At 50.7% G+C, this 25,211-nt stretch overlaps 2 protein-coding genes across 4 annotated transcripts in view; one reads left to right on the top strand and one right to left on the bottom strand.

Moving 5' to 3' along the window:
* ARSG (arylsulfatase G) overlaps window positions 1-25,211 on the bottom strand; it is a 61,228-nt gene that overhangs the window by 9,857 nt on the left and 26,160 nt on the right. For 2 of the 3 annotated variants that reach the window (XM_054083737.1, XM_009563894.2), the window contains exons 11-12: window positions 23,515-23,605; window positions 21,985-23,200 (exon numbers count right to left, since the gene is read on the bottom strand). In XM_054083737.1, coding sequence (XP_053939712.1) covers window positions 22,866-23,200; window positions 23,515-23,605 — 426 coding nt within the window. In that variant the 3' untranslated portion in view covers window positions 21,985-22,865. Of the gene's footprint in view, window positions 1-21,984; window positions 23,201-23,514; window positions 23,606-25,211 lie in introns of those variants that run through there. The other variant, XR_008452950.1, reaches the window with a different exon arrangement.
* On the top strand, window positions 633-21,642 carry WIPI1 (WD repeat domain, phosphoinositide interacting 1). Its single transcript, XM_054083740.1, has 13 exons — window positions 633-757; window positions 2,102-2,184; window positions 3,745-3,914; window positions 7,306-7,402; window positions 11,126-11,223; window positions 12,255-12,347; window positions 12,653-12,723; window positions 13,625-13,732; window positions 14,123-14,287; window positions 14,473-14,580; window positions 15,749-15,870; window positions 16,562-16,662; window positions 21,095-21,642. The coding sequence occupies exons 1-13, from the start codon at window positions 687-689 to the stop codon at window positions 21,140-21,142; spliced, it is 1,335 nt and encodes a 444-aa protein (XP_053939715.1). The 5' UTR covers window positions 633-686; the 3' UTR covers window positions 21,143-21,642.

The raw sequence follows: 25,211 nt of genomic DNA, 5'->3' as shown, positions 1-25,211 counted from the left end.
TCTAAATCTGCCCCTCTCTGGTTTATATCCATTGCCCCTCATCCTATCCCCACGAGCCTTTGTGAACAGCCCCTCTCCAGCTTTCCTGTAGCCCTTTCAGGTACTGGAAGGTCACTATAAGATCTCCTCTGAGCCTTCTCCTCTCCAGGCTGAACAACCCCAACTCTCTCCTCCTGTTCTTGCATGGAAGGTGCTCCAGCCTTTGGATCATCCTTGTAGCCTCCTCTGGACCCGCCCCAACAGCTCCATCTCCTTATGTTGAGGATTCCAGACCTGGACACGGTATTCCAGATGAGGTCTCACAACAGAAGACACGAATATATTTATGATGCTTTTCGCTAATGGCTCTTATGGTCAAACACTGCCCCTTTCCTTTACAGCCGCCCCAGCCAGCACCGAAGCCCCCCCAGATGTTCTTCCCCCCCCCCCCAACAGCTGCCTGGGCTCGTCTGATGCAACCACAACATCACCACGTGGCCTGGCGCAGCTGTTCCCCGCCGCCAGCCAATCGCAGCCGCTCCCACCGCCTGGGGGCGGGGCCTCTCCTCACGCCGCTCTCTGATAGGCTGCGCCGAGCGCCCGGCCGCGCACGGGCCAATAGGAGACGGCAACTCCCTCGCTCCCCCCGCCCCTCCCCTCCCCGGCCGCCGCCAGCGCCGCGGAGCCGGGGCCGCCGCGCCCGCTCCATGGAGGCCGCGGCCGGGGCCTCGGCGGGGCCGGCAGCGCTCACCTGCTTCTCCTACAACCAGGACTGCACGTAAGCGGGGGCGGGGGGGAAACGATGGCAGCGCGGGGGGGGGGGGGGGGGGGGGGGGAAGGTTCTATAAGGGCCGAACCCACACCCCCCCCCAAATAGAGGCCGGCCCGGTTCTGTAGGGCCCGGACCCCATAGGGGCCTACCCAGTTCTATAGTGCCCAGGCCCCTCCCCCCCATGGGGGCCGACCAGCTCTATAGGGCCCAGCCCCCCCCACACAGGGGCCGACCGGCTCTATAGGGGCCCGCCCCCCCCCCCATAGGCGCCGACCGGCTCTATAGGGCCCAACCCCCCCACACACACATAGGGGCCGACCGACTCTATAGGGGCCGTTGCCCCCCGCCCCCCTCCCCCAAAAGGCACACTCTCTTCCCCCCCCCCCCCCCCCCCCCCCCCAGCGGATTCACCCTCCCCGCAGCCCCCCAGGCTCTCCTATCCCCTGCCCCCTCTCTTGGGGAGCCTGGCCCCCCATATCGCTTCATCTCCACCCCGGTGCTCTGGGAGGCTGTTTGGGACATCAGAAATATGACTTTTCCCAAGGGTTTTGTCTCCTGACAGCCTCTCTGTACCAATGTCTGTTGTGGCCACCTACAAGTTGCCCAGGGCTTCATGCCGAGAGCCCTGTGCAGCCTCTGCCAAAGTGCCACCGCCTTGAGACAGAAGGTTTCCTTGGAGCCTCTCACCCTTAAATATGGTTTACCCTCTTCAAAGCTGATCGTTTAAAAGCGATTTCCAAGTGGGACGACAAACATCCTGAAGGAGTGATTCTGAGTGGGCCAATGGGCATCCTGAAGCAGCGAAGTGCATGGTGTCCAGTGATCATAGCCCATATCAGCCTGGGTCGTGAGGTACCAGATAGGAATCACAGATACTGGTCTCACACCTGGAAGTGTCAATACCCTTGCATTTACTGTGTCTAAACAAATCGCGATTTGATGGGTGGCAACGCACTGCTGACGTGAACCTGCTGGCCACTACCACAAACATGGTGTGTTGGTATTCTGGGCCAGCTGTTGATTTAAGACCTAGATGTTGCTGCTTGCTATATCTGGAACTGGGCAGAGCCAGCACTTGGCACGATGGCACCTTGTGCTGTGTGCCTGCGCCCACTGCTGTGAGCAGGGAGAGTAAAGTTTTGCCAGCCTTCACAAGTCAGTGTGCTGCTGTAGGCTGCAGTGACCTCAGATGGAAAGCAGGATGCTTGGGCTTGTAACCTTATATGCTTTAGGTTGAGAGTGGAAACTGAAGTTATGCCTGAAGTCACCGTTTCCCCAAATACAGGAACGCTTGCTATCACCTGGATGCCACAAGATGTAAACTAGCAAGTTTTTGTCTTGTCTTTGCAGCTCCCTGGCAATTGGAACCACAACTGGATACAGGCTTTTTTCCTTAAGTTCTGTGGAGCAACTGGACCAAGTCCACGAAAGCAGTAAGTCTCCTGTTTCAGTGTGGTGCAATATCAACTGACAGGCTTTACCCATGTTATTGCGCTTCCTTCTGCCCTGAGGGGCAATTCTGCTCACCACAGCACACAGCATTCGTTTCTGCTGTACCCATGTCAGGAGACGAAGAGTTCTGGTTATTGCCCTGTGCACAGCAGCCTTTAGAGTGAGCTACAGCCTTGGAGAAGCTTCTGAACAGTCAGCAGTACTTTAACAAAGTTAGAGGAGTAACACATGTTTGAAGTCCAGCTTCTTATTCACTGCTGTCAGTCTCGCAGCAGCAGCAGTTTGTCCTGCAAACCAGCATTCAGAGGCAGTTTACCACTAGCATGTTTCAGATACACAGACAGGAGGCTGCAGAATCCCAGCATGGGTGCTAGATAACTCAGGCTTTTAAGTTCAATGTGGTATTTACAAGCAAGATGTTTTTAACAGGTTTTCCATGTAAGGAAGTCATTCACAGCAGGCTTTCAGCTATTAGCTGTGCTCAGAGCAGCATGCGATGCACTTAACAGCCCAAAACAAGACAAGCCTCTGGTTCAGCCCATGGCCAGAAGTGTTTCAGCTGAGATACACCAAAGACACACCTCACAGTTGGGAGATGCTAGTCTCTCTCCTCTTGCTGCAGGGGGAACCTCAGCAACTAGATACAGCCACATCATCTGGAACAAAGTCAGGTCTCCTGTCCTCTTTACCCCACAGGGTAACTCAGCTGCTATAGAGCAGCAAGCCATAGATGACTTGTAAAGTTATTTAGAATTTTTAATTGCCCCCAGAGTCAGACCAAGAGCCAGGGAAAAACAGATCCCTGCTGGTGACAGGTTTGAGGTGATGATAGGCTGAGATCCCAGCAGTCCCTGTACATCCAGCACAGTACAGCCCAAGCACTGAGCACCCTTCAGGGCTGTCTACACCAGGAGCTATAGATTATTTAGGTACGGGTCCACCAGGACTGGTAATGGTGCCTTCTCAACACAGTAGGAGCCATCCCAGACATGATTTTTGCAAGACACCACACCACTGTTCACCACAGCCATGCTAGAGCTTTCTCTAGCGAGCAGAGCCCCATAACAGAGAAGTCTTAAACATATCAGCCTTCCCTAAGGAGTCTGGGAGAAATCAGGCACCACACAGAATAAACACACAGCTTGTTCCTTACCTCAGTAAATCCTGGCTTGTTTACTTCCACTAGGAAAGTCCCTGACCAAATCCTCCCTTATTTTCACAAAGCTGAGCTGCTCCTTTTTATATCCCCTTCCCAAGAATTAGATTCAGCTGGAGGGCACTGCCCAGGAGAAACACAACAGCTCTGTCAGAGGGAGCTGGCTTAAATTCTGCCTTCAGGGGAAGGTTCGTTAACCCCTTCCTGCTCTGACCTAAATGCTTTGTGCCAGGTATGAGAAATTTTTAACAAAAGCAGATGTTGAACACCTTAGCACTGAGCGTTCCTACCTGATTCCCTCTTGAGCGGAGTCTTACTTCTTGTTGCAATCAAACCAACCATAAGCCAAGCTAAAGACTCTGTCTTGCTTCCCTTCTGTGCCCAGATGAAATCCCAGATGTTTACATCGTGGAGCGTCTGTTCTCCAGCAGCCTTGTGGTTGTGGTCAGCCATGCCAAGCCACAGCAAATGAATGTCTACCACTTCAAGAAAGGGACAGAGATCTGCAACTATAGCTATTCCAGTAAAATACTCTCCATCCGGCTGAATCGTCAGGTGAGAGGCTGGGTAAACGGGTTAGCCAGAGTTGTCCCGCTCTTTGCTGCTATTGGTTTTCCATCTGGGACTCCACTTTTCCTCTTCCTCCCTCCCTTGGATTCCACATTGTGACTTCAGGCCCACCTCTGCCATTTTGGTTGCAAGTGAGACCTTCAAAGTTGCTAACAAAACCCAGGAGTAGCTTGAATTCTGTGGATGAGGTAAAAAGCTGCTTCTCAAGTACTGCTAGCAGCCTTGTTTTATTAGTAAAGTTATAGAAAACAATCAGGCCACTTAGAAGAAGGCCTTTAGAGTGTTATTCTCTAAACTGTCACAGCCTCATGCAGCCCTGAGCCCTTTTGGAGGATTTTAAGTCATCTTTCCTTCTTGTCTGTATTTATTTTCAAAGTATATGCCATAAGAAGCGGAGGACATTTTACAATGAAGAAATAAGCAGTCTGTGTAATTGTATATAATCAGCCTCTCCTCAGTTAGCAACAGCGAGTCCTGCAGTCAGGCTCTCCTATAAGGAAACTCTGGGTTGAGTTTCCAGTAAAGCTGTGTTTGACCCAGAAGTTCCTGTACTACAATTAAATCTGTCCTAAATTCATTTTTTTTCTGCTTAAACTTACAATGGAACTGGCAAAATGAGGATTTCTTTGAATTCTAGATAGGTGTATAAAAATAAACTGGGAGGTTCTGCTTAGCGGCTCTAGATCAGTGTGAGAATAAAAGAAGTTCAGGCTTTTCCCTTTGTGCTGCTCTGGAGGGTGCCTGAAGATGATGCATGGGCCCAGCTTTGCATCTGTGCCTCCTGGCTGCTGTATGAGCTTGGGTTCCAGTCCTGGGCTAAGCTCATCCTCCATCCGTAACACAGACAAACCTGCAGAGATTTGAAGATGTTGCAGATGCTTGGGTAGATAGAAATCACTGTTTCAGTCTACATTCAAGATTTAAACTGGTGGCGGTCGGGTTCTGCATGTGCTGTGACATTGGAGCCTTCTGCTTAGGCTTCTGTATGAAAGCTCTTCTTCATTAGAAGTCCATAGAAACCAAATTTATGGTGGCCTAATAAAACAGGAGCAGGTCTCAAACTAGTGTGCATGTTTCAATTTGATCCCTCTGTGAAAAAGTCCTCATTGTGCAAATGAATAAGTACCTCTGTTGTTGATCCATGAGAATTCTTTGTTCCAAGCTCTGCTATAACTCTAAAACGTGTTAAGGTAGATCATATTTGTCTCAAAGTGGGGAATAAGGCTGTGCTGTGGGACCAGTAATAAGCTCTCTCGCAACCTCCCTGGGTTTTCGTTCTCTGCTGAAACCGTGCTGAGCCTTTGGAGAGGTTTGATACTTTTCCCTGGCTGTACCCATACCCAGCACATTCAAGTCCTTAACATACAACTTGGTTTTCTAACACAATTCATGTCAAACTGAAGTACTAAAGAAAAGTACTGGTGAGCAGCAACATTTCATACAAGGCACAGTGCCTTGAACCATCTGTAGCTATGAGAGCACCGGGCAACTTCTCCGAGGCTCTGTCTGTGTGCACAGCTAGGATAAAACCCATTCCTCATCTCAGCAGGGTTTACACTGGTGTTAGCATGGGATACAGGGATGCATGGAGGGATCCAGCCCTCTCCAACTCCTGATGAGCTTTTCCAGGTCTCCTTTCCTTTTTCACCTCCCACCTCTATCACTTTCCTGGATTTTGTCCCTGTCGGTGCCAGCATCTTTTGCTGCGGATGTGGCTGCTGCTTTGCCATCATCTGGAAACCTTCCTTCACCTGTACATCAACAGCAGAGCATTTCGCAGTTCTGGGAAAGCCCACGGTGGCTTTGCTGAAATCAGCTGTATAAATATTACTTTGACGGTCTCTGCTAGCAAGTTGATGGCTGTTATTGTAGAAAAGGCAAAGTCTTCCTGGAAATGCAAAATAGTTCTGACACAGCCCCAGATGCTGTGGTTAGCAGGAATAGAAGTGGGAAAGAGTTTGATCTGAGAGTAATGGTGGCGCAAGGCAAAGATTTTCTAATGTGGCTGTTTCAAGTTAGTGACTAAGCTCCACATTTAGATACTAAATAAGTGGCCTTATTTCTAAAGAGGTGGAGGCTTCCTGTACATAGATTTGTGTGCTCCAACTTCAAGAGCCTGGATGGAGTCTGGCCTTACAATTTTACTGGGAGGTTTTCAGTGCTTCTGGACACTTGGCACTAATGTGGGTTGAACTGTGCACCCACTGGACTTAGAAAGCACAACCCTTCAGAACTTGGTCCCCAAAAAAGCCTCTATGCAAAATGCCTCTGTAGTAACATGTAGAGATCTGGACCAAGCTGAGACACAAAGCTGAGTGGGCGTGGAGGTGCTGGCCCAGTGCTAAGGCTACAGCATTAGGCTTCCTTTTTACTTTTCTGCCTTTCCTGCCCATTGCTTGGCCCATTGCTCCTCTCTTAGCCGCTGCCTCTTGGCTGGGTGGGTGTTCCTGACAAGTTCAGCAGAAGAGATGCAAGCACATTAACTTGGAAATACCCTGCCCATCTGCCAAGATGGTGTAAATACTCCGTGTGGAACACAAACCACTGCGACTTCCATGAACAAATGTATCCCAGCCCAGTTTTTATGCAATTCTGCTACACAACTTGGGGCACATAAAGCGGAGTCTCATCTGCTGATGTCAGATGAGAAAAGAAACATTCATTTACTGAACAGGTACATTAGATTTAGCAGCAGTGGGAGGCCAGTCAACTGCATGTTCACTCCCAAGTTGGGAAGAAGTCAGGGCAAGCAGCATGCAGTCCCATCTGTAGGAATACTGACAAGCAGGCTGCCACTACTGGCAGAGAGGCTGCCAGTTCTTTATGATGTAAAAGTAATTTGCTGTGAAAAGAACTGGGAAGAAATTTGGGGTAGGAATAGATGGTGATCACGGCCCATGGCTAGGATATAATCCTGATGTGTCTTCCTGTTCCTGGGCCCCAGAGATGTGGAAGATCAGCTCTTAGAATAGCAAAGAAGGCATGATGTTCTATCTGCTTTTTAAGACAAGAAAAGATGCAGGCAGCTCTCAAAAGCAGAGCCATACAAAATTGAAGGCTGTCCAGTGAAAGAGGGTGGAGGAGCAGAAGAGATCATAGAATCATAGAATAGTTAGGATTGGAAAAGACCTTCAAGATCATCTAGTTCCAACCCCCTCTACCGTGGGCAGGGACATCCGACTAGATCAGGCTGCCCAAGGCCCCATCCAGCCTGGCCTTGAACACTTCCAGGAATGGGACATCACATTGTTATTACGTTTCAGTGTGTGAGTTTTTCTGGCAGCAAAAATTTGGGTTTGCGAACTGTGGGAGCAGCAGTCACAAGCACTGTGCCCATGCTGGTGAGGTTCTGTACATGTCCCTTGTCTCCTTGCAGAGGCTGGTTGTTTGCCTGGAGGAGTCAATTTATATCCATAACATTAAGGACATGAAGCTTTTGAAGACTATTCTGGATACGCCTCCAAATACAACAGGTAAAGCATGGGAGAAATGTGTGAAAGGGAGAGACCAGCTCTGCTGGAGATTTGCAGAGCCACAACATTCATTTTAGAATTTAAACAACCTTGTGGTTTGTGTATGCTAATTCAGCACCAGGGAGCCAGAAGTGCATGGAGGTGGTCAGCAAGGCTGGGAAGAGCAAAAACCCTGCTCTGTCCTGAGCAAAACCCTACTCTGTCCTGAGCAAATGCATCAAAGGAGAGCAGAAATGATCAGCGTGGTTTGACTTCACTTCCCAGGTTTGGTCCCTTCCTGTGCTTGCCTGGGATGTCTGTGCAGCTCACAGCTTCCCACAGTGTGCCTTTATTGTCTTTCACAAGCATAGAGCTGTAGGGCAAGCCAGGACCGCAAGTTTCCCTCCACATGTAGGACAACTTAAAACTCTCGCTCCAGGGCTCACTGCCCTTTCTTCACCATTCCCTGCGTCAGAGAATCCCACGGCATTTTTGCTGTCCGGACAAAGGAGCCCCGCTTCCCCACGCTGCCAGCGTGAGTCAGCTCTGCAGCGTCACGCCGTGCTGCAGAGCTCGGCACTCCCTGTAGACGTGAGGTTAACCCAGGTTCTCTCTCAGCCAGGGACAGGCACTGCCGTGCTAAGGTAGGAAGCTCCTGTCATTATTTATAGGCTTGGGGTCAGCTCCCAAACTGATTAGTGCTGTGAAGATCACCCAGGGCAGAAAACACAGCCAGGCACAGCCCTAATTCCCTGCCAGGGAGTTCCCAGGAGCCCAGGCTGCCACCTAATATTATTCCATATACGCTGCAAACCTAAGGGGCAGGGCAGGTGGCTGCAGAACAGATCTTCTCCATGTAGAGTAGGGTGAATCCGGCTTTCCTGCTCATGGAGAGGAGCTATTTTTAGCTGCGGAGAGGGAAACTTGGCTGAGCGCCTGTGGCAGCGCTGCTGTGTGTTGCTGTGATATCCCGGTCGGTCACAGGCTGCAGCATCGTTTCACGGGTGGTTGATTGGGAAGTTGCTGATGTGCTCACGCCTGGCTTCTGAGCTTTCAAGGGATGCTCTTCCGGCAGCTCCCTTGACCTACTTCAGGTCTCAACAGATGGCCTCTCCATGTGGATTAAACATACTAAATACTGCAAATATAATTAAAGTTTAAAACCTTCCTCAGAAAACCCCGCAGTGGCAGGAAGGGCAGGGATGCCCAGGCCTGAAGCTGTTCTGCAGTGGGGCTGAATGATCGGGACGTGGTTTAAGAGGAGCAGCAATCAGCACTCACCAGGACAGGACTAGGCAGCTTGCGGATCACAGGACTCCATAGGGGCTTAATTTTTTAAAACCCTTTTCCCACAGCAGCTGTCATTGAAATGAGCTGAGTGACAAGTGCTTGCCATGCGTGCTCGCTTTGTCCCCAGACCATCTGCTTTGGTCCCTTGCCTGACCTCGAGGGCAGTGTGTGCAGGAGGCCCATGCAGTTCAGCTTGTCCACTCCTTGAACAACCCTTTCAGAGCAGGGAACTGTGATGAAGGGGTGTAAGATCACACAGCAAGCCTGTCACCCCCTCCAAAGTGTGCCAGGGGCACACTAACACCACCAGTACAGTGAGAACAGGGGTTTGCTGCACACCCACTGACCAGTCGCAGTGAGATCCCTGGCTGTCCCTGGCCAGGACCCGGCTCCTGGTCCAGCCACCTCCACGCAGGAGAGCAAAACTGCCCGTGGTTGGTGAGCCTGTTGTTTTTCATGTGTGCACAAACATTGGTTTTCATGAGGCTTATTTGCACTGAGGAGGTTACAGTGCTTGTGCCAACATGCGTGCCGTGGGGGCATATCTTGTGGACAACTGAAGTTTTGGAAACTGCCTCACATGGCTCTCCTCTCCTCCAGTTGCAGATCTGCCTGGACCTGCTGGCTTGGGGGCAAGGCTAGGCTTCTCGGATGTAGTGGATTTTTTCCATTCTGCTCAAGGAAGCCACCTGCGATGTGGCATTCCCAGAGGTGCCATCCTGAGCAGCACTAGCCTGCCTCCTCCCTCCTCCGCCCGCTACTGCTTGCATCAACCCTCGCAAGGGCTGTGGGCTGCTGAGAGCAGAGGAGCATCTTCAAAGGCTGCCCTTGCCCCTTGTGATCCTTGTTCCTTGTGTGTCCCTGAGGTCAACTCAGTACACTCACATCTGTGTTTTCCCCTGGCCTGGTTTCCCATCCGCCTCTCCCAGCCAGGCGCAGAGCAGAGGCAGTGGGTGACTCACACCAGCCGCTCAGAGCTCGCTTTGTTTAGCTTGAGCGTGCTCTAGATCCTCCACTTAGAGGAAGGGCTGCACTGATCCCCCCCACCATGCTGCCTGGGCTGGGGGAAGCCTGTCGTGAAAAGACAACCTTGTTCATCACCAGCAAAGTCTCTGGGCTCTCTGTCTTCCTCCTATCCTTCCCTCTTTAGGTGCCTGCACTTAACTGCCTGCACTTAGCTGCTGCCGTGCCTCTTCTCGCAGTCCCTGGCATGATGTAAATGCCTCTGATTGATAGGGAGTGGATCCCTGGGGTCCCTGGCCGATCCTGCAGCTCCTGGCTCCACTGCGGTCTCTTTGTTTAGTTATAAACAATGACCTAAAACGAGAGCTTCAGCCGATCCTTCTCTGCTGCTGGGCCTGGGCCAGGGCTGTGTCCTGACACAACGGGTTGCACGGCATGTGTGCGCACGTCCATGTGCGTATACGTGCACGCGTGCGGGTGTCCTGTTTGGGGAGTCTGGCAGCATCCCCAGTAGCCTTTAACCCCACGGCTTCCTCCACGCGTGGGACTAGGTGGGAGCTTCAGCCCAGGCCAGGAAACTCAGGTCGTGCTGAAGCCTTGAGTCGAATTTGGGAGGACTGTGATCACACGGATGTGGCGCAGGAAGCAAGACCCATTTCTGTATGTGACAGGATTCACTGGGATGGGTCCTCGGCCAGCAGCAGAAATGAAAGGCAGGATGAGATGCTTTTTTCCAAGGTCACATGGGGGACAGGCAGATGGACACATCCATCCATCCCTGTCTCATCCCGTAGTTCCTGCTCACTTTGAGAGGGGTGTTTGGGAACCTTTACATTAATGTTGGCATAGAAACAGATGGCTTTTAGGGAAAAGAATTCCCTCTCTGGTTACAATTTTTCTAGGTTCAAGTTCCTTGTCAGCCGGAAACTCTTTGCACAACTGTGGCATTTGCTTTGTCTTTCTTTGCTTCCCTTTTCCGTTCAGATGAAAAGGAAATGGCACTGCCCAGCCCCACAACCACTGCGTTGCCATGCCAGCCTTCAAATCAGGGCTGCATCCACACTGTGGTGCTCATCTGAGCTTCTGACCTGGCAGCACACACCCTGTGCACATCTGGAGGCACCCAGATGTGCCTGGACAGATGTCCTGTTAGGCCTGAGACCAAGATGTCCCTTGCTGTGTTTCATGCACCTATTCCTGCCTTCTCAAAGGAGACAATTAAGGAAGAGAAGCCAAGAGTGTGGCCAAAAGCAGGACCTTCTGACCAGGGTTTGGGGAGGGCAGTGGCTGGGCGAAGGAGCTGTACTGTCCCATGCCAGCAGGTGTCCCCACGGCCGAGGCACTGCCAGCATGCAGCCAGACTGCACCCGGTGCCGGACACTGCCCCAAAATGAGACAGAGCCTGAAACCCCTGCAGTGTCCATGACCGCCTGTCTGCTTTGCGTCCTCCACCAACAAACAACCTCAGCTGCATCCTTCTCGCCTTGCCAGGTCTGTGCGCTCTCTCGATCAACCACGCCAACTCCTACTTGGCTTATCCCGGCAGTGCAACCAGCGGAGAGATCGCGCTTTACGACGGAAATACTTTGGTAAGTGTGAAGCTCGCCCATTTGGATACCGGCAGGGGATAAAAACAAACAAAACCGTAGCAAAGCCAACAAGGCCTTTGGGAAGGATGAATAAATACGCTCCACTGAGCTAGACTGCAAGGGAATTGCCTGGGGCAGGCACATTCCCCAACCCCTTGCTTGGACACCATGCGAAGCAGACGGCCTCTTTGAGATCATCTCCCAGTACGGGATATTAAGGGAAACGTGACCCCTTACCCCACAGCCTTGGGGACGCTGCCAGGCTGACACAGGGCTTCCTATAGGGGCTTCAGCAGCATATCCCATGGGACTGGTGTGACCAGGGTGGCTCAGGGAGGGCTGGAGCTGCTCCAGGCACAGCACAGGACCTGGAGCAGCTGCTTTGCTGCACCAGAGGCTGGAAGGGATGCTGCACGCAAAGTCACAGAGACTGCGAGGTGTCCAGAGGCCCCTCAGGAAATCTGTCCCTGGCTAGAAGCAGGGTCATGATTATCTGCTGTTTATGCCAGGGCTTTGGGTTACATAAGGCTGTCGCTCTGTACGTGCAGCAGGAGCTGAGTATCTGCAGCAGGGGAGGAGCAGAACACAAGGGGAAAACACGTTGCTGCTGTGAGAGGTACTAGCGAGGGCCTGGGCTCCCTGCAGGCATCAGGGTGGTGTCGCTGCAGTAGGATTTGCTGTTCAGCCAAGTGAATTGCAGGGAGGCCAGCTCTGTCTCTGCACAAAGAAATGCCAGGCTTTGGAGAGGGCTCATTTGTGATCCCGTGGCCTGGAGTAGTGGGGAGCTGAGGACCTCTGCCCCTGAAAAGCTCTTTCTGTAATCACAGTGGACTTAGGATGTGGGGAGTGAACTCCAGGCAGAGCAGAGATAAGAAATGCTGAGGATGTTGATGGGATACAATAAGTGTGATACGATCCCATGAATTCATATCAGCAGACCTGGACAGAGTGCGAGGCAGGGAACGCCTTGCTCTTACGCAGTCTGAGGAGGAACATGTCACTTTGCACTCACATTACTTTCTGCCCTACAGAAAACAGCTTGCACGATTCCTGCCCACGATGGGCCCCTGGCTGCTCTCACCTTCAACTCTACTGGCTCGAAGCTGGCAAGCGCTTCCGAAAAAGTGAGTGAGCACTGCTGCAAGCACCCTCCCTGCTGCCTGTGCTCTCTGCCCACAGCTGGCAGGGGAGTCCCAGACAGTTTGGCTGCCTGAAGCATGGAGAGTGGGACCTCTGAGCAGCCCTGTTTTAAAACACAGCTGACAGAGGAGAGGCAATAAAAGGACTGTGCCTTGTGAGAAGCCAGCCTGTTGGGTTCTCCACAAAAGGAGAGGGCTTTGCATGTCCTGAGTTTCCTGGGTGTGTCAGAGAAAGTGCTCAAGCTCTTTGCCCTCCTCCTGCCTGATCTTTCCATTTGCATTTTTTGTAGGGCACGGTCATTCGTGTATTTTCCATTCCTGGTGGGCAGAAGCTCTATGAATTCCGTCGAGGGATGAAAAGGTCAGTTCATTCTTCTGTCAGTGACAAGTACACAGAGGGCTCCCAGAGCAGAAATGTAAACACAAGGACAGGACAACTTCAGATCCTGGTGTCTTTGGCATCTTTTGCAGAAGGAAAACAAGAGCGAGCATATCAGATAGAAATGTCCTTGTGCCAGACAGCCACACTGCACCCAGGAGCCTCCAGCAAGTTTAGCGATTCAATTCAGTGTGTCACTGAACAGGGCGATTGCAGAGAACAGAGGTAGATTCTGTCCATTTATTCTGTTCTTTTTTGTCTCTCACTTGAAATTATCAAGTCCCTAAAGTTATCAGCCCAACTCTTGCACTCTCAAAGGAGATGTTTTGAGGCTACCAAGTCATTTGCACAGAGCCCAAGTCTCAATGGCAGGGATGGGCTCTTGCTGCCCTTCTGCAGGCTCCCTCAGATATTTTCAGTAGATCCTTCCCTGACTTTTCCCTCCTTCCCATCCCAGCCTGCCTGTCATTTTATACACAGTTCTGGAAGTACGAAAACTGCTGTGGCTGAGACACCCCAGCCCAGCTGAACCTGCACAGGAGGAGATGCCACATGTATCCCACTATCCAGCACTTTGGATATCCTCCCTGGCCTTTGCAGTACCAGAAGCTTTAGCCGCTGTAGCAAGGCTGGCACAGATGTTCACTCCACAGGCAGTTCTGTGAGCAAGGGCATCTCCACTTCTCTGGCTGTCTGTCACCACCTCGAGGCTCCCTGCAGCTTTGCTGAGCGCAGGGATTAGGGAAATGCTAGTCAGTCAGCCTGCAGGCTCAGCAGCAGCCAGGCAGGGTGCTCCTCACTGTGTATGGGTCTCCTTCCTCCCATCCTCTCCTCTGGGAGAAAAACCAAAAAATCCTCCAGTCTTGTCTTTGCTTCACCCTAGGTATGTGAACATCAGCTCTCTGGTATTCAGCATGGATTCTCAGTTCCTCTGTGCTTCCAGCAACACGGAGACCGTGCACATCTTTAAACTGGAGCATCTCACTGACAGGTGAGGGCATTGGCCTGGGTTCACCTGCCTGCCCCAGGGGCTTCAGACATCTGCCAAATGCAGCTGGCCTCCATTTCCTCACCACATACTCCATGAGGAATACCAGCTGCAAAGTGTCTCTTTGGCTTTGTGTCCTTCGCGATTCACTCCTTGGGGAAGCTACACACTGCATTCCTCCTGTGAGCCTCTGCAGGCCTTCTCTGGGTTTATTAGCTGCCACTGTCCCTGGCCTCCTTCCCATGTATCCAACTAGGCCGGTGCACAGTGTCTGCAGGTGCTTCAAAGAAAGCCTTCGCATACCTGAGATAAGGATCATTTTGGCTATTTCTGATCTGTTTTGTCATGGCTGCTTGCGGTAACCCAAATGATGGTGCTTTGTGACCCCCTCAGCCGGCCAGAAGAACCTCCAACCTGGAGCGGTTACATGGGAAAGATGTTCCAGGCTGCGACCAACTACCTCCCTGCTCAGGTATCAGGCATGATGAACCAGGATCGAGCTTTTGCCACTGTCCGCCTAAACGTCTCCGGACAAAGGAACATCTGTGCCCTCTCCACGTATGTATTGACATCTGTGGCCCCTCTGCCACAGCAGCCTGTGAGGAGGCACAACTACCTCTGCCCAACACCACCATTGTGGCCCCTTATCTTGTACCCATCCCTGCAGAGCACGCAGCACAGCTGTGTGCGGTATCTGTATGTGACTGCAGAGATGTATGGACTCACGATGCTTTTTTCTTTAGGATTCAGAAGCTGCCTCGACTGTTGGTGACTACGTCAGATGGATATCTGTATATCTATAACTTGGACCCACAAGATGGAGGGGAGTGTGTCTTAATTAAGAAGCACAGGTAATTATACCTCCAGGCACATCTGATACAGAGGCTGATCTTGTAAAAAAATAAGGGAAGTTTCACCCGAAAGCACAAAATGAAGCTCTAGAAGCAAGACTGTTACAACTGGCTTTGTGATTTTAGCTGACTGATCCGACAGATGTGGGTGAGAACCACACCACCCAGCTAGGGGCGTAGGGCTTCTTGTAGGAGAAAGCAGAGGCACCTCAGATGCCTCCAGGAGTGGAGCCCTGACCACCGCCGTGGTGGAAGGAGGGCAGAGCACCTTCCCCAGGCGTGAGTGGGTGCAGGAGAGCTGCCTTGGGGATAGCATGGTGTGGAGCGACACTGGGAGCTTCCGTAAACAAAAACCCACACAGAGGCACGCCTGCAGGCATGCGGTGCCAAAGCAGAGTCTTTCCTGCTGCTGTTCAGTTTGTACACAAATTTGTTTCAGCACGTAACCTTTTTCCCCCCCTACACATCTGGGCTACTTGGCTCCAGATGTGAAGCCTTTGGGGTGGGGTGCGATGTAACATGTGCTCTAAGCCGGGAGGTGGCTGACAGCCAGGAAAATGCCAGCAGCTTTTTGAAAAGCCACAAAAGCACTTCAAAGCTGCGCTGTCCAGCGTGCTCCGGCCGCCCCGCCGCCTGCGGACACCGCTGACGCCCGCCCGCTCCCGACCCAAAGCAACCATCCAGAGCTGGCAGGCCAGCCTCCTCTGTGGGTTCCTCTTAGCATCAGGACTGAAAAGGGCCCTTGGGTCATGAGTTGCATTACATCATACTATATCTCTGCTCAAACTCCATCGTAAACTAGCCAGGGCTGCTTTTCCCATCTAGTCTGCTCCTGTTGGAAGCCCTTTGGAGCCCCCTCTGTGATTAGAAACACTGGTTGCCTTTGTAACCTAAAGCTTTTGTGGTCAGTCTGTTCCCTTCTATTCTCATGCCAGCATTGTCCTCCAGCCGAAGTGGTGCTTTCCCTATCTTCTGCCTACCCCCCTGCTTTACTTGTAGAGCACAATGCTCTCCTCTGTAGCGCTGGTAGGGCTGCAGGAAATGCCTAGATGCGGTGATGCAGATGGGTGATGTGCTTCAAGAAGATGTGGATGTATGTGCTTTTCTTAGCTAGTGTTGGGGAAGGAATGGTCAGGATTGGAACTAATTCTTCTCCTCTCTCTTGCAGTCTACTTGGCTCAGGAAAGATGGAGGAGAACAAAGAAAATGACCTTCAGCCTCCATTACCTCAATCTTATGCAGCAACTGTAGCCAGACAAAGTACAGTGCCTTCAACTTCGACCATGCCAGGTAAGCATTGTATCTAATCTTTCTCGGGCAGAAACAAGATAGCCATCTGGGGCAAAGTGAGAAGTCTCCTAACTTCCAAGAATTCAACCAGAAACACTGCTTCTGCAATGCAGACTGGGGCAGCAGGACTGTGTTGAGCTCACCCAGTTCATCCCCTACCCCAAAACCAGGGGCTTCCTGGGACCCTCTGCCAGTGCTGCTTTTCCCTGTGCAGAGCTGCGCCACAAACAAACCTGCTGACAGTAACCATATCCGAGCTTCGCAGTTTGTCAGACAGCACCTGCTGCCAGGCTGGTTTCCAGGAGTTGAAACCATGCGTGTAGAAGTCAGATCTCACTATTTTTGTGGCAAGATCACTACAGATTCTCCCAAACCTGTTACACCTTACCCTAATGAAGGTAGTGCTGCAGGAGAAGAGTGGGTGACTACCTCATTACAGTCTAACAGTGACATACAGATGCAAATCTTATTCTGAAATTGGTGCTTACATTCATGGTGGGAGGAAGAAAGCTTCTGCTGCAGGAGGTAGCCATGTAGTCCATTCCCTAACCTGTAGTCTTGACAGAGATCTGACAAAAAGCCAGAGAAGGCAGCTCTGTGCTAAAAAGGTGATAAAACAGTGTCTCCGCTGTTTGTTTCCAACCTCTTTCCATCCGTTCATCCATAACATTTTGTATTTTCACTTGGACAGGTTATTCGGAGGACGGTGGTGCCCTGCGTGGAGAGGTTATCCCAGAGCACGAGTTTGCAACTGGACCAGTGTGTCTTGATGACGAGACTGAGTTTCCTCCTGTGAGCATTCGGGACCCCTAAACCTGCAATTCAGCCCTCATGCTGAGAAGAAAGCGTTAACCTCTTGCAGAAGAGATACTGTTGCCCCTACCTTGTCCCAGCTCACTGTGAAGTGTAAAAATAACTTATTAAGTTATAGGGACAGTGCCAGGAAAAGTATAATCCCGCTAAATGGCAGCTAGGGATGGGGCAAAGATGAACAAATCTGATGATTAGAGATGGATCTGAACAAACTAGTTGAACAAAGTGCAGATGCAGAGTCACGTTTGGATCCAGGTCTGACCTTTGTGCCTTGTGCAGATTTCTAGTATTACCATGAATAGCTTTAATTGGAACAATACCATCATTTACAAATGAGAACCCGGTACTCCCTGTTGCATTTACAGTCAGTTGTATTAGTTTATGGAATGCAACTGGGACATACCTGAACCTCACCAGTCTCTTCATTTCCAAGTTAACTGAAATGGAAACTCCTCTTCCAAGTACAAAGATGAAAGTCGTAACTGAGTTTTCAACTGTTTTATGGATTTTATGTGGCACTTTCTCAGTTACTGTTAGAATAAGATACTTAAGCCTGGCAGTGTCTCTCCTGCTCCTGTTCCTATTACACAGGCATTTATTGTGTTTAGTTCCTAACCCCTACACGGACAGATGTTGGTACCGTGCTATGATCTGGTTGTAATAGCAGTGTCTTCATAATAGTAATGCATTAATACAGCAGAATATTGTACTGGATTTCAAGTTGTAGACTTGGCAGACTGTTGAATCCCTTACTCCTTTTTTACATATCCTGCTGCTGGAGTTTTGCTGGAAAAGGAGGATGTAAAAACTTTATCAGGATCCTAGGATTTGTTCCATGTGCTGAGGCTGACCTCTGTGAGGCACTTTCCTGTTACCTGACACAAAGTGTTGTTTAGATAAAAGATGACCAGCTCATGGCTCTTTTTGAAACAACACTATCTAGATCTTACCCAAGTCACATAAACTTTAGACCAATTCCCTTTTGTTACCTGTAACATGACCTGCTGCATACTGAGAACAAGAGTTTTTTAGTTGTCCTACTCCAATAGGACGCCTCTGCTCAAAGTTGTGTGGCCGTGGAGAAGCTGGTGGCCCAGGCACCTGGAAGGAGCAGCAGAGAGAAATCCTTTGCTTCTTTCTAAGGAACCTGCTCTTGAACATGTGGTCTGGGGTAAAACAAATGCCAGCAAGCAGGAATCACGCTGCTCCTGATGAGCCTTCCTGCTGGGACTATGTAGTATAAAAGCAGCCCCAAACCCCTGCTGTACAACAGCAGGCACTTTATTAAATGAACTTTGATCTGTCAAAATCCTGTGCTGTAATTAACCTGACAGAGCAGCTTCCATGTGTAATCTTAGGGAGGAGGTGGTGTGGGAGGGAAGGTACTTTCCAAAATTACTCCCTGATATGGTGGCTTAGCAATTGGAGCTTCCAGATAGCGTCTCTGCCGCTAGGACTTTGGGTTTGCCCCTCTGTTGCTGGTGGTAATGTGTTTTGCATCTGGTTTCCCAGCTAGTGTGGTGCTGGCTGCTGCTGTGTGAGGGCAGGAGAGTTGGTCGGGATGTTCTGACGCTCTGAATTTCAATGCACTTTGCTGTTTACTCAGCACTGAGATGTTCGGTCTCAATGACGGTTCAAAGGGGGTTTCAGGCATCGGTCACTTCTATGCAGAGAAAGAGGGAGAGAAAACCTGACCTTATCCAACAAAAATGTTTTGACAGCATTCTGCTTTGCGGAAAGATGGGAAGGGTTTTGTTTGTTTTCCAGCGTGCAACAAAAAGACATTTAAAAACCTCAAAACTTGTGACAAAATGGAATATTCACCCACAGCCCACGCCACGAGTATGGCTTTGAACTTGGACATACTTTTGGAGAAACAGCAGTGCTCAGACCCAGCAGTTCCTCTCCATTTTGAAACATTTTGCCTTCTCCTGACCTCAAGCAAGACTTCAGAGGCTCAGCTGTTAAAAGCAAGGAAAAACAGCTTCAGTCTAACATAAAATCTGTTGCTGATTGTTGAAAACTGCCTCTTCATTAAAGAGAAGGAGGGACAGATCACAGAAGAGATGAGAAGCCCATGGAGGACTCATAAAAGTGGCCTCAACGAGAGTGGATGTGGCTGTTGCTACTGATTGTGCCAGGACTGCTGAACGATTCTGCTGCAGGAGGTTAAATAAGTTCAATGTGTCTCTTTCTCGCATTGATGGGGTGGATTAAATGCATTCAGGTCTGCTGTTGACCTTGCGCAGAATGGACCCAGGCATTATAGAGATGGCCAGCAGGCTAAAGCCTCAGGTGAGGTGAAGGTGCTGTGCTTGAGACGTGCTGGGGGAGGCTGCGTCACTTCTGCTCTGCGTAGTCAGAAAGCTTTGCTGGATGGGAAAAGCAAACCAAGCTCTGGCTGCAGATGGTTGTGGTGATTATGGTTGTTTTCTGGTTACTTGCCTAAGCAGCTGCCACCTTTTTGTGGGTGTATGAGTGTCGGTGAGGTTCCCAGTGGTGTCAGGAGCTGTTGGTGTGCGCTTTGGGCCAGGCAGGGCACCACTCAGCCATCTTCGCTTTTGGGAGCCGCCGCACCAAGGCATGGTCAGAACTGGTTTTGGGTAATGCTGTGAGGTTTGACCAAGGAAATCCTACAGGATTCAGCAAGCAAGATGGCCTGTGCAGACCTGAGGAGTGCACACCAAGGGAGCTCTTAAAATTTCTGAGATTGAGTAGGAAAGGATTTCTTTCAGCAGATTGCTTGGTGTCTTTCTAGGTATACATGGTCCATCCTGCATTTGGCTGCACAGCGATGCTTGTCAGCTTTAGGACCAGAGCTGGTGTGAAGGTTTATTGGGAGAGTGATTTCATTAAGTCAGGCAAGATCGCATACAACAATCAGCTCTTCAAAGACAGCTTCCCCTTGCTGATACAGTCTTAAAAACTACCTCTCTCACATCGGTTTTTGGCTGCCTCCAGAACTGTTTGGGCAGCCTGCCTGTGCTGCCAAAGGATGCAGCATTAATTACAGTGTGTGCAGAGTGGAATAAAAACTCCCCCCTGGCAGCAGCTCCTCGCTGCAGCTCCCACTCCTGCCTGTTCCCTGGAAGGCTGGCAGGAGCACGAGCTCCAGCACCCTTGACAGCGTGACCGCCATCCTGGCAGCTCTGCTGTCTGCAGGGAGGAGAAATCAGTGCCCCAGCGTGGAGTCCACACACAACACTGCTGCCCCAGACCATGGATCTTAAATACAAGCAGCCAGGTTGCAGGTGCAGCTTTGGTTCCGCAGGACTGGTATTTGCCCAAGTTCCTCCCACTCTTTGCTGGATGGTGTTTCACTCATTCTGTGTGGTATGTGACACTGATTTTAAGTGATTTTGTTTTCTCAACAGCTGGCTCTGAGCTCAGGAAAGGCAATAGATTTTGTTGAGCTCTCCTAATAATCACGTTTCATGGAGGATGAGTGAGGTTGGCGGAACCTGACTGGCCTCTTCTTCCTCATTGCAGCTCATGCCCCGGTAGTTCAGACAGGTATTGGGGGCAGCTGGAGCTTGTAGAATTGAGCCCAGTTTACCAGGACATTATTCTGGGAAATGTGCAGTGTAGTACCAATGTCTTGTGCTTCAAAATAGATCAAGTGATGGTTCTGGAGCCTATGGAGAGACAGATCCTGGCAGGAGGAGCTGGGACAGACCCTCTTGCAACTGGGTCTGTGGAGATCACATCCACACGGCTGGGAGAAGCACATCACATCTGTCAAGACTGGAGCTGATAAAGGCAGACCTGTGTCTGCAGAAGCACCTGCCTCGAGTGCTGCAGCAGCGCTGCAGCTCTGCTCAGGCCCCATCCAGAAGGAGGTGTCTATCTTGACTCAAGGTCTTCAGCCTCATCCTGTGCCAGGAGAAGCTGATGTCAAGTGGTTCGGGTTCCTTGCTGTTGCCTGTTTGTTCTATGCGTCTGCTTTACTCTTTGACTCAGCGGTTTGCTGATACTTGGGCGAGGCTTAGTCCAGTCAAACATACAGGTGTTTAACTCTGGGCACTGTCTGGAGTCCCTGGAGAGACAAGGTGATGCACGGCACACACCGTTCCCCTCCCACCATGCCAGAAGCTGAACTTTTTGGGAAGACTTAGCCAGGCAAACAGACCTCACCCCCAGTTATTGAACTCCTGCAAGTGTGGGTGCGCTTTACCCAATGCCAGCTAGAGGCAAGACCCACTTACCACCCAGCCAGAGAGTTCCTGTTCCCAGAACTGTAAATTTGGGGAGGGGGGACTATGAATAAATCAACCACTCACAAATCTGCCTTTGAATGGAAAGTAAAACACTGCAGGACATCCCTCCTCCTCTCCTCCCATGTGCATAAAACCAACTTGAAACACACCCTGTTGCTGGGAAAAGTAAGGCCGTTCTGTTTTGATTTTGGTAGATAATCTTGTGCCGTGGAGGTCAGCCGGGCAAAGCGAAGAGGTCATGATGAGGAGCAAACATCCGCGCTTAGGCCAGCTGCTGGGAAGTGCTTTGGAAAAGCCAGGAATTTCGAAGAACAGCTTTGTGAGTCCCCAAGATGAGAAAAAAATATAAAAATCCAAGGTGGGCCACTGCTTTTTCCTCCTGTTTAAGTGAATACCTGGCCCTGTTAGCCCTTTGTTCTAATTCGTGTCTGGGTGGGGTGTCAATGTACTGTATGCACATCACTATATTTAACAAACACTATTAGAACCACAATGTAAATGCTGATTTCATCAGATTTGTACGTAACCAGAATTTTATATACCCCTTTGTCCCTTTTCTAATTTATGCTGGTTTATGTGTATAAATGTACTTATAGGAAGATATATTAAACTTATGTCTTTGTACAGTATATACATACTATTTTACCCAGGCAAAATATTTTTGCAGCGATATTAGAGAAGATGCCATGTGCTAAGTTTAAATACAGAATAAAGTCACGGTCTGTCCCTGGCAGCTCGCTGCCCGTGCTCCTGCTGTTCTGTGTGGGGCCCTAAAGATGTCAGTCTCGATTAAGCTTTGCGGGTTGGCGAGTGGGTCTGGGGGGCTGGTACAGGACAGTTCTTCCACCCAACCCACCTGGCCACTTACGGCTTGTCCAAAGAAAGATCTGTGTGTGTAAATCAGAGCCCAAAATTGTTTCAGAAAACCCTCACGCAGCTGCTGAGAAATCCTGGTGGTTTTTAAGTTTCAGTTGCACCTTCGATTTTGCCTGCGCACCTGCACAGAAATGCCCCATCAGAGCTGTTTCTTCCGCCCCTGCTGCCCACCCCCCCGCCCCGGCACTGCATTCTGATTGTCAGGAGCAGCTTCTCAGCCTGGAAACCCATCTGCTGGGAGACCTCAAGGCAGGGACTTCTCCTGACCTCCCTAAACAAAATGCAGTTACACCACTGGTCTTCCCATGCAGATCCGACAGGGAGCAGCCACTGCAGTTCTGCACTGCACATGTCTCTCCTGTACCTTCCCCAAAACAGCCTTTTCCGAACGCTGGGACTTGAATGCTCGTCTCAGCACAATCCCTGACCTCTGCTGTGGCAATGCCAAGCAGCCGCAGGACAAACCGAGCAGACAAACCACCAGGACGGCAGCAGCCACGCAGAGCCCAAGACCGTCCGTCTTTTACAGCCAGTGAGTATTTAACATAACTCCATTAATAAGCCTGACTCCGCAGCTGGTGGGACAGGTGCTCCATTTCCCAAAGCACTCACCTCATGCCAGCCAAGAATTTTCTCTCCACAGCCATGGACTCTCAGGGTCTCAGTACCAGAGGGGTCATTTGTTCAGAGGCTGTGGGGCCCCCTCCTCCCCTGCCTTGTCCTCCCACCACCCAGCTCCTGTCAGGTTCGTTTTAGAGGAAAGCCGAGCTAATTTCCCAGAGGAATTCTCTCCCAAAGCCAGCTCTCACAAAAGGCAGTTTTAATCCAAGACTTCCAGAGCCACCGGGTACTGCAGTGCCGAGCTCTCCCAGCCACACGGGACAGTCCTGGTGGGGGAACACTCCTGCTCTGCAGCAAAAGGGACCCTCTGCGTGCTCACAGACCCACAACCAACTCACCTGCACAGCACAGAGCAAAGGGGACTGCAACCTCCATCCTTTTTCTCCATTTCCACCCTCCAGCATGGAACCAACAGTCCCGTTCACAGAAAGCAAACTCAGGAAAGGAGCAGCCTGAGTGAAGGTTTGCCTAAAGACAAAGCCGTGTTGCTTTTCTTTCCATGTGACGATCCAGCATGGATGCATGAGTCCCAAGCGCTTGGCATCGGCAAGCCACGTGCTGCGCGTTGCAGCAGGGGATCACAGCCGGGTCTTTAGAGTAATCTGCAATTGAGACGTTGTCTGTTGCGATGTCCTCCAGAGCTTGGGCGTAAGCCCTGCTGATTGCAGGCAGCACTGCCTGATACTCTCTAGATGCCATGTCCAAAGGCTCTTGCTCCTGGATATCACGATCGAGATTGAAAATGAGAGGTGGCTGGTGATGCTCAGCTGGCCCGATGCTCCCATCACAAGCTTTTGCCCCTCCTAGGGAGGAAATGAGAAAAAAAGTGGAGTCACAGGCTGCCCATGGATTACCTCTGTATGTTTCACTCATCTGAGATGGCCCAGTCCCACCATGTCCCAGCTTTGGGATCCTGGGTCCTGCTGCTGGTCTGAGAGGGCTTCTGACAACTCTGGGCTGCAAAGCCCATCATGCAGGCAAGGGGAATATGTGCTTATCCCTGCTAGGTTTGCTCTTGCTTGAATTAATGAGTTGGTTTTTACCTGTGTCTGCAGGGAACCAAGAATTCCAGACATTTTTTTGCCAGACTTGTTGATCTCTAAAAGGGACACGGTACCTGTGGTGTAAAACGCCTTGTACTGAGCCAGCCGTAGGGTCTCTATCCCGCCATCCTTCCCAGCTGCCCCACTGTTGGGGTGGAGCAGAACCTGAAGGACGAAAAGAAGTGTGTCCATCACCCCACCATGGAGAAAACGCAGTGGCAGGACCAGATCTCAAATCCCTCCCCGCATATCCTGCCATAACAAATCTGCCGCAGGAAAGGGATTGTGGAGTTGTGGGGACTTTCAGCAGAGCAGGGCGGTCGCAGGTGCTCTATGTCACCCACCACTTTCCCATGCCAACAAGACACCCACCTCTCCCTGTGCTTCCAGCTCAGCTGGTGTCAGAGATGTCTAAGGGAGCCAAATCACTGCCTGGGGGAGCAGCAAGCCACAAGCTGAGGGTGAGCTCATGCAAAGCAGAGGCTCCACGGGTAGGTGAGGTGCTGGAACATCACTCCCGGTCTGTCTCCTCCGCTGACTCACCCCGCTGTGCGAGCGCTCCCTTCCCTAACAACATCCATCCCGGCATGGGGAATGGAGGCGAGAAGGAAGGGAAGAAGAGAAGGGTGGGTCGAATCCCTCTCTTTCGGTATTTAGGACACTTGATCCGCACAGGATGACTGCTTTGGCACACGGGAGCGAGAAGACAAGTGAGCTGGACTGTTCACCGGTCTCCTCTGACAGATAATATCTGCTGCGGAGCCAATGGCTTCACTAAGAGATGAGTCACTTGAGGTTTCCTCCCTGGGAATTGAGTTTAAAAGTGATTCAAGAAATTTCCACTGTGCTAGAAATTAGAAACATCTGCCGAAGTTGTAGGCAGCTGCGGTGCCAAGTTTAGTAACAGTGTTTGCAGCTGATCAGCGCGGTAATGCGTGAACAGGTGCCCGGTGTGAGCCCTGTCCCAGCACGCAGCCCCGCCGGGAACCCTGCTCGGTTGCCCAGAGATGTTGTTCCTGCCCTGCCTGGTCCAGATGCAGTTGTGATCCCAGGGGTCAGTTGGTAACTCATCCAAGAAATGCCAGGCTTTGGGGTGAGGCGTGATTTCCAAATGCTCTCGGTTGCCTTGATTGCCCTTCATTGCAAGGTAAATTAAAAAAAAAATTTAAAAAGCACTGTCTTCTGGAATTTGGGTTAAAAATCATGCTTTAGGGAAAAAAAATTGCAGCTGTAAAGTGGAAGAGGTGGTACAGTGTGAGCCTGCTACAAGGAGAAAACCCATGTGACAGAGTCCCCTTGTGCTGACGCTCCTCGGTCAGAACAAAACAGACTTAGAGTAGAAATCAGCAAATATTCAAGGGCCCTTGAGGCCAAGGTGCCAGGAACTGAACCAATTTGTCTGCTTCCAACCCTAAAGCTTTGCCTTCATCCTGTCGCCGGTACCTTTAGCGGCACTGCTGGGACGCTGCCATCTCGGTGCAAAGGCACTCAAACCTCCCAAAAAGCACGTTCCTAAACCTCCCTCATCAAACCCCACGCTAAGAACATTTATTATCACTTACTACACAATTAAGGAGCTTGTTTCTATTCAGCCCTTTCAAGAAACATTCCCAGATCTGCAACCCATCTATTGATGTTCAACTTCATTATTTTAATGGTAAAAAAAAAAAGAGGGGGAAAAAGTGTTTTCTCCCCAGAAAACCTTAAATCTGAACTCATGTGCTTGACACTTGTACCCTTGATATGTTCTGTAGGATGTGTTTATTTTCAC

This window comes from Cuculus canorus, chromosome 18 (assembly GCF_017976375.1).
Source record: "Cuculus canorus isolate bCucCan1 chromosome 18, bCucCan1.pri, whole genome shotgun sequence".
NCBI classification, from domain to species: domain Eukaryota; kingdom Metazoa; phylum Chordata; class Aves; order Cuculiformes; family Cuculidae; genus Cuculus; species Cuculus canorus.
Note: the sequence above shows the minus strand (reverse complement) of the source record. Positions and strands in the feature narration are given on the sequence as shown.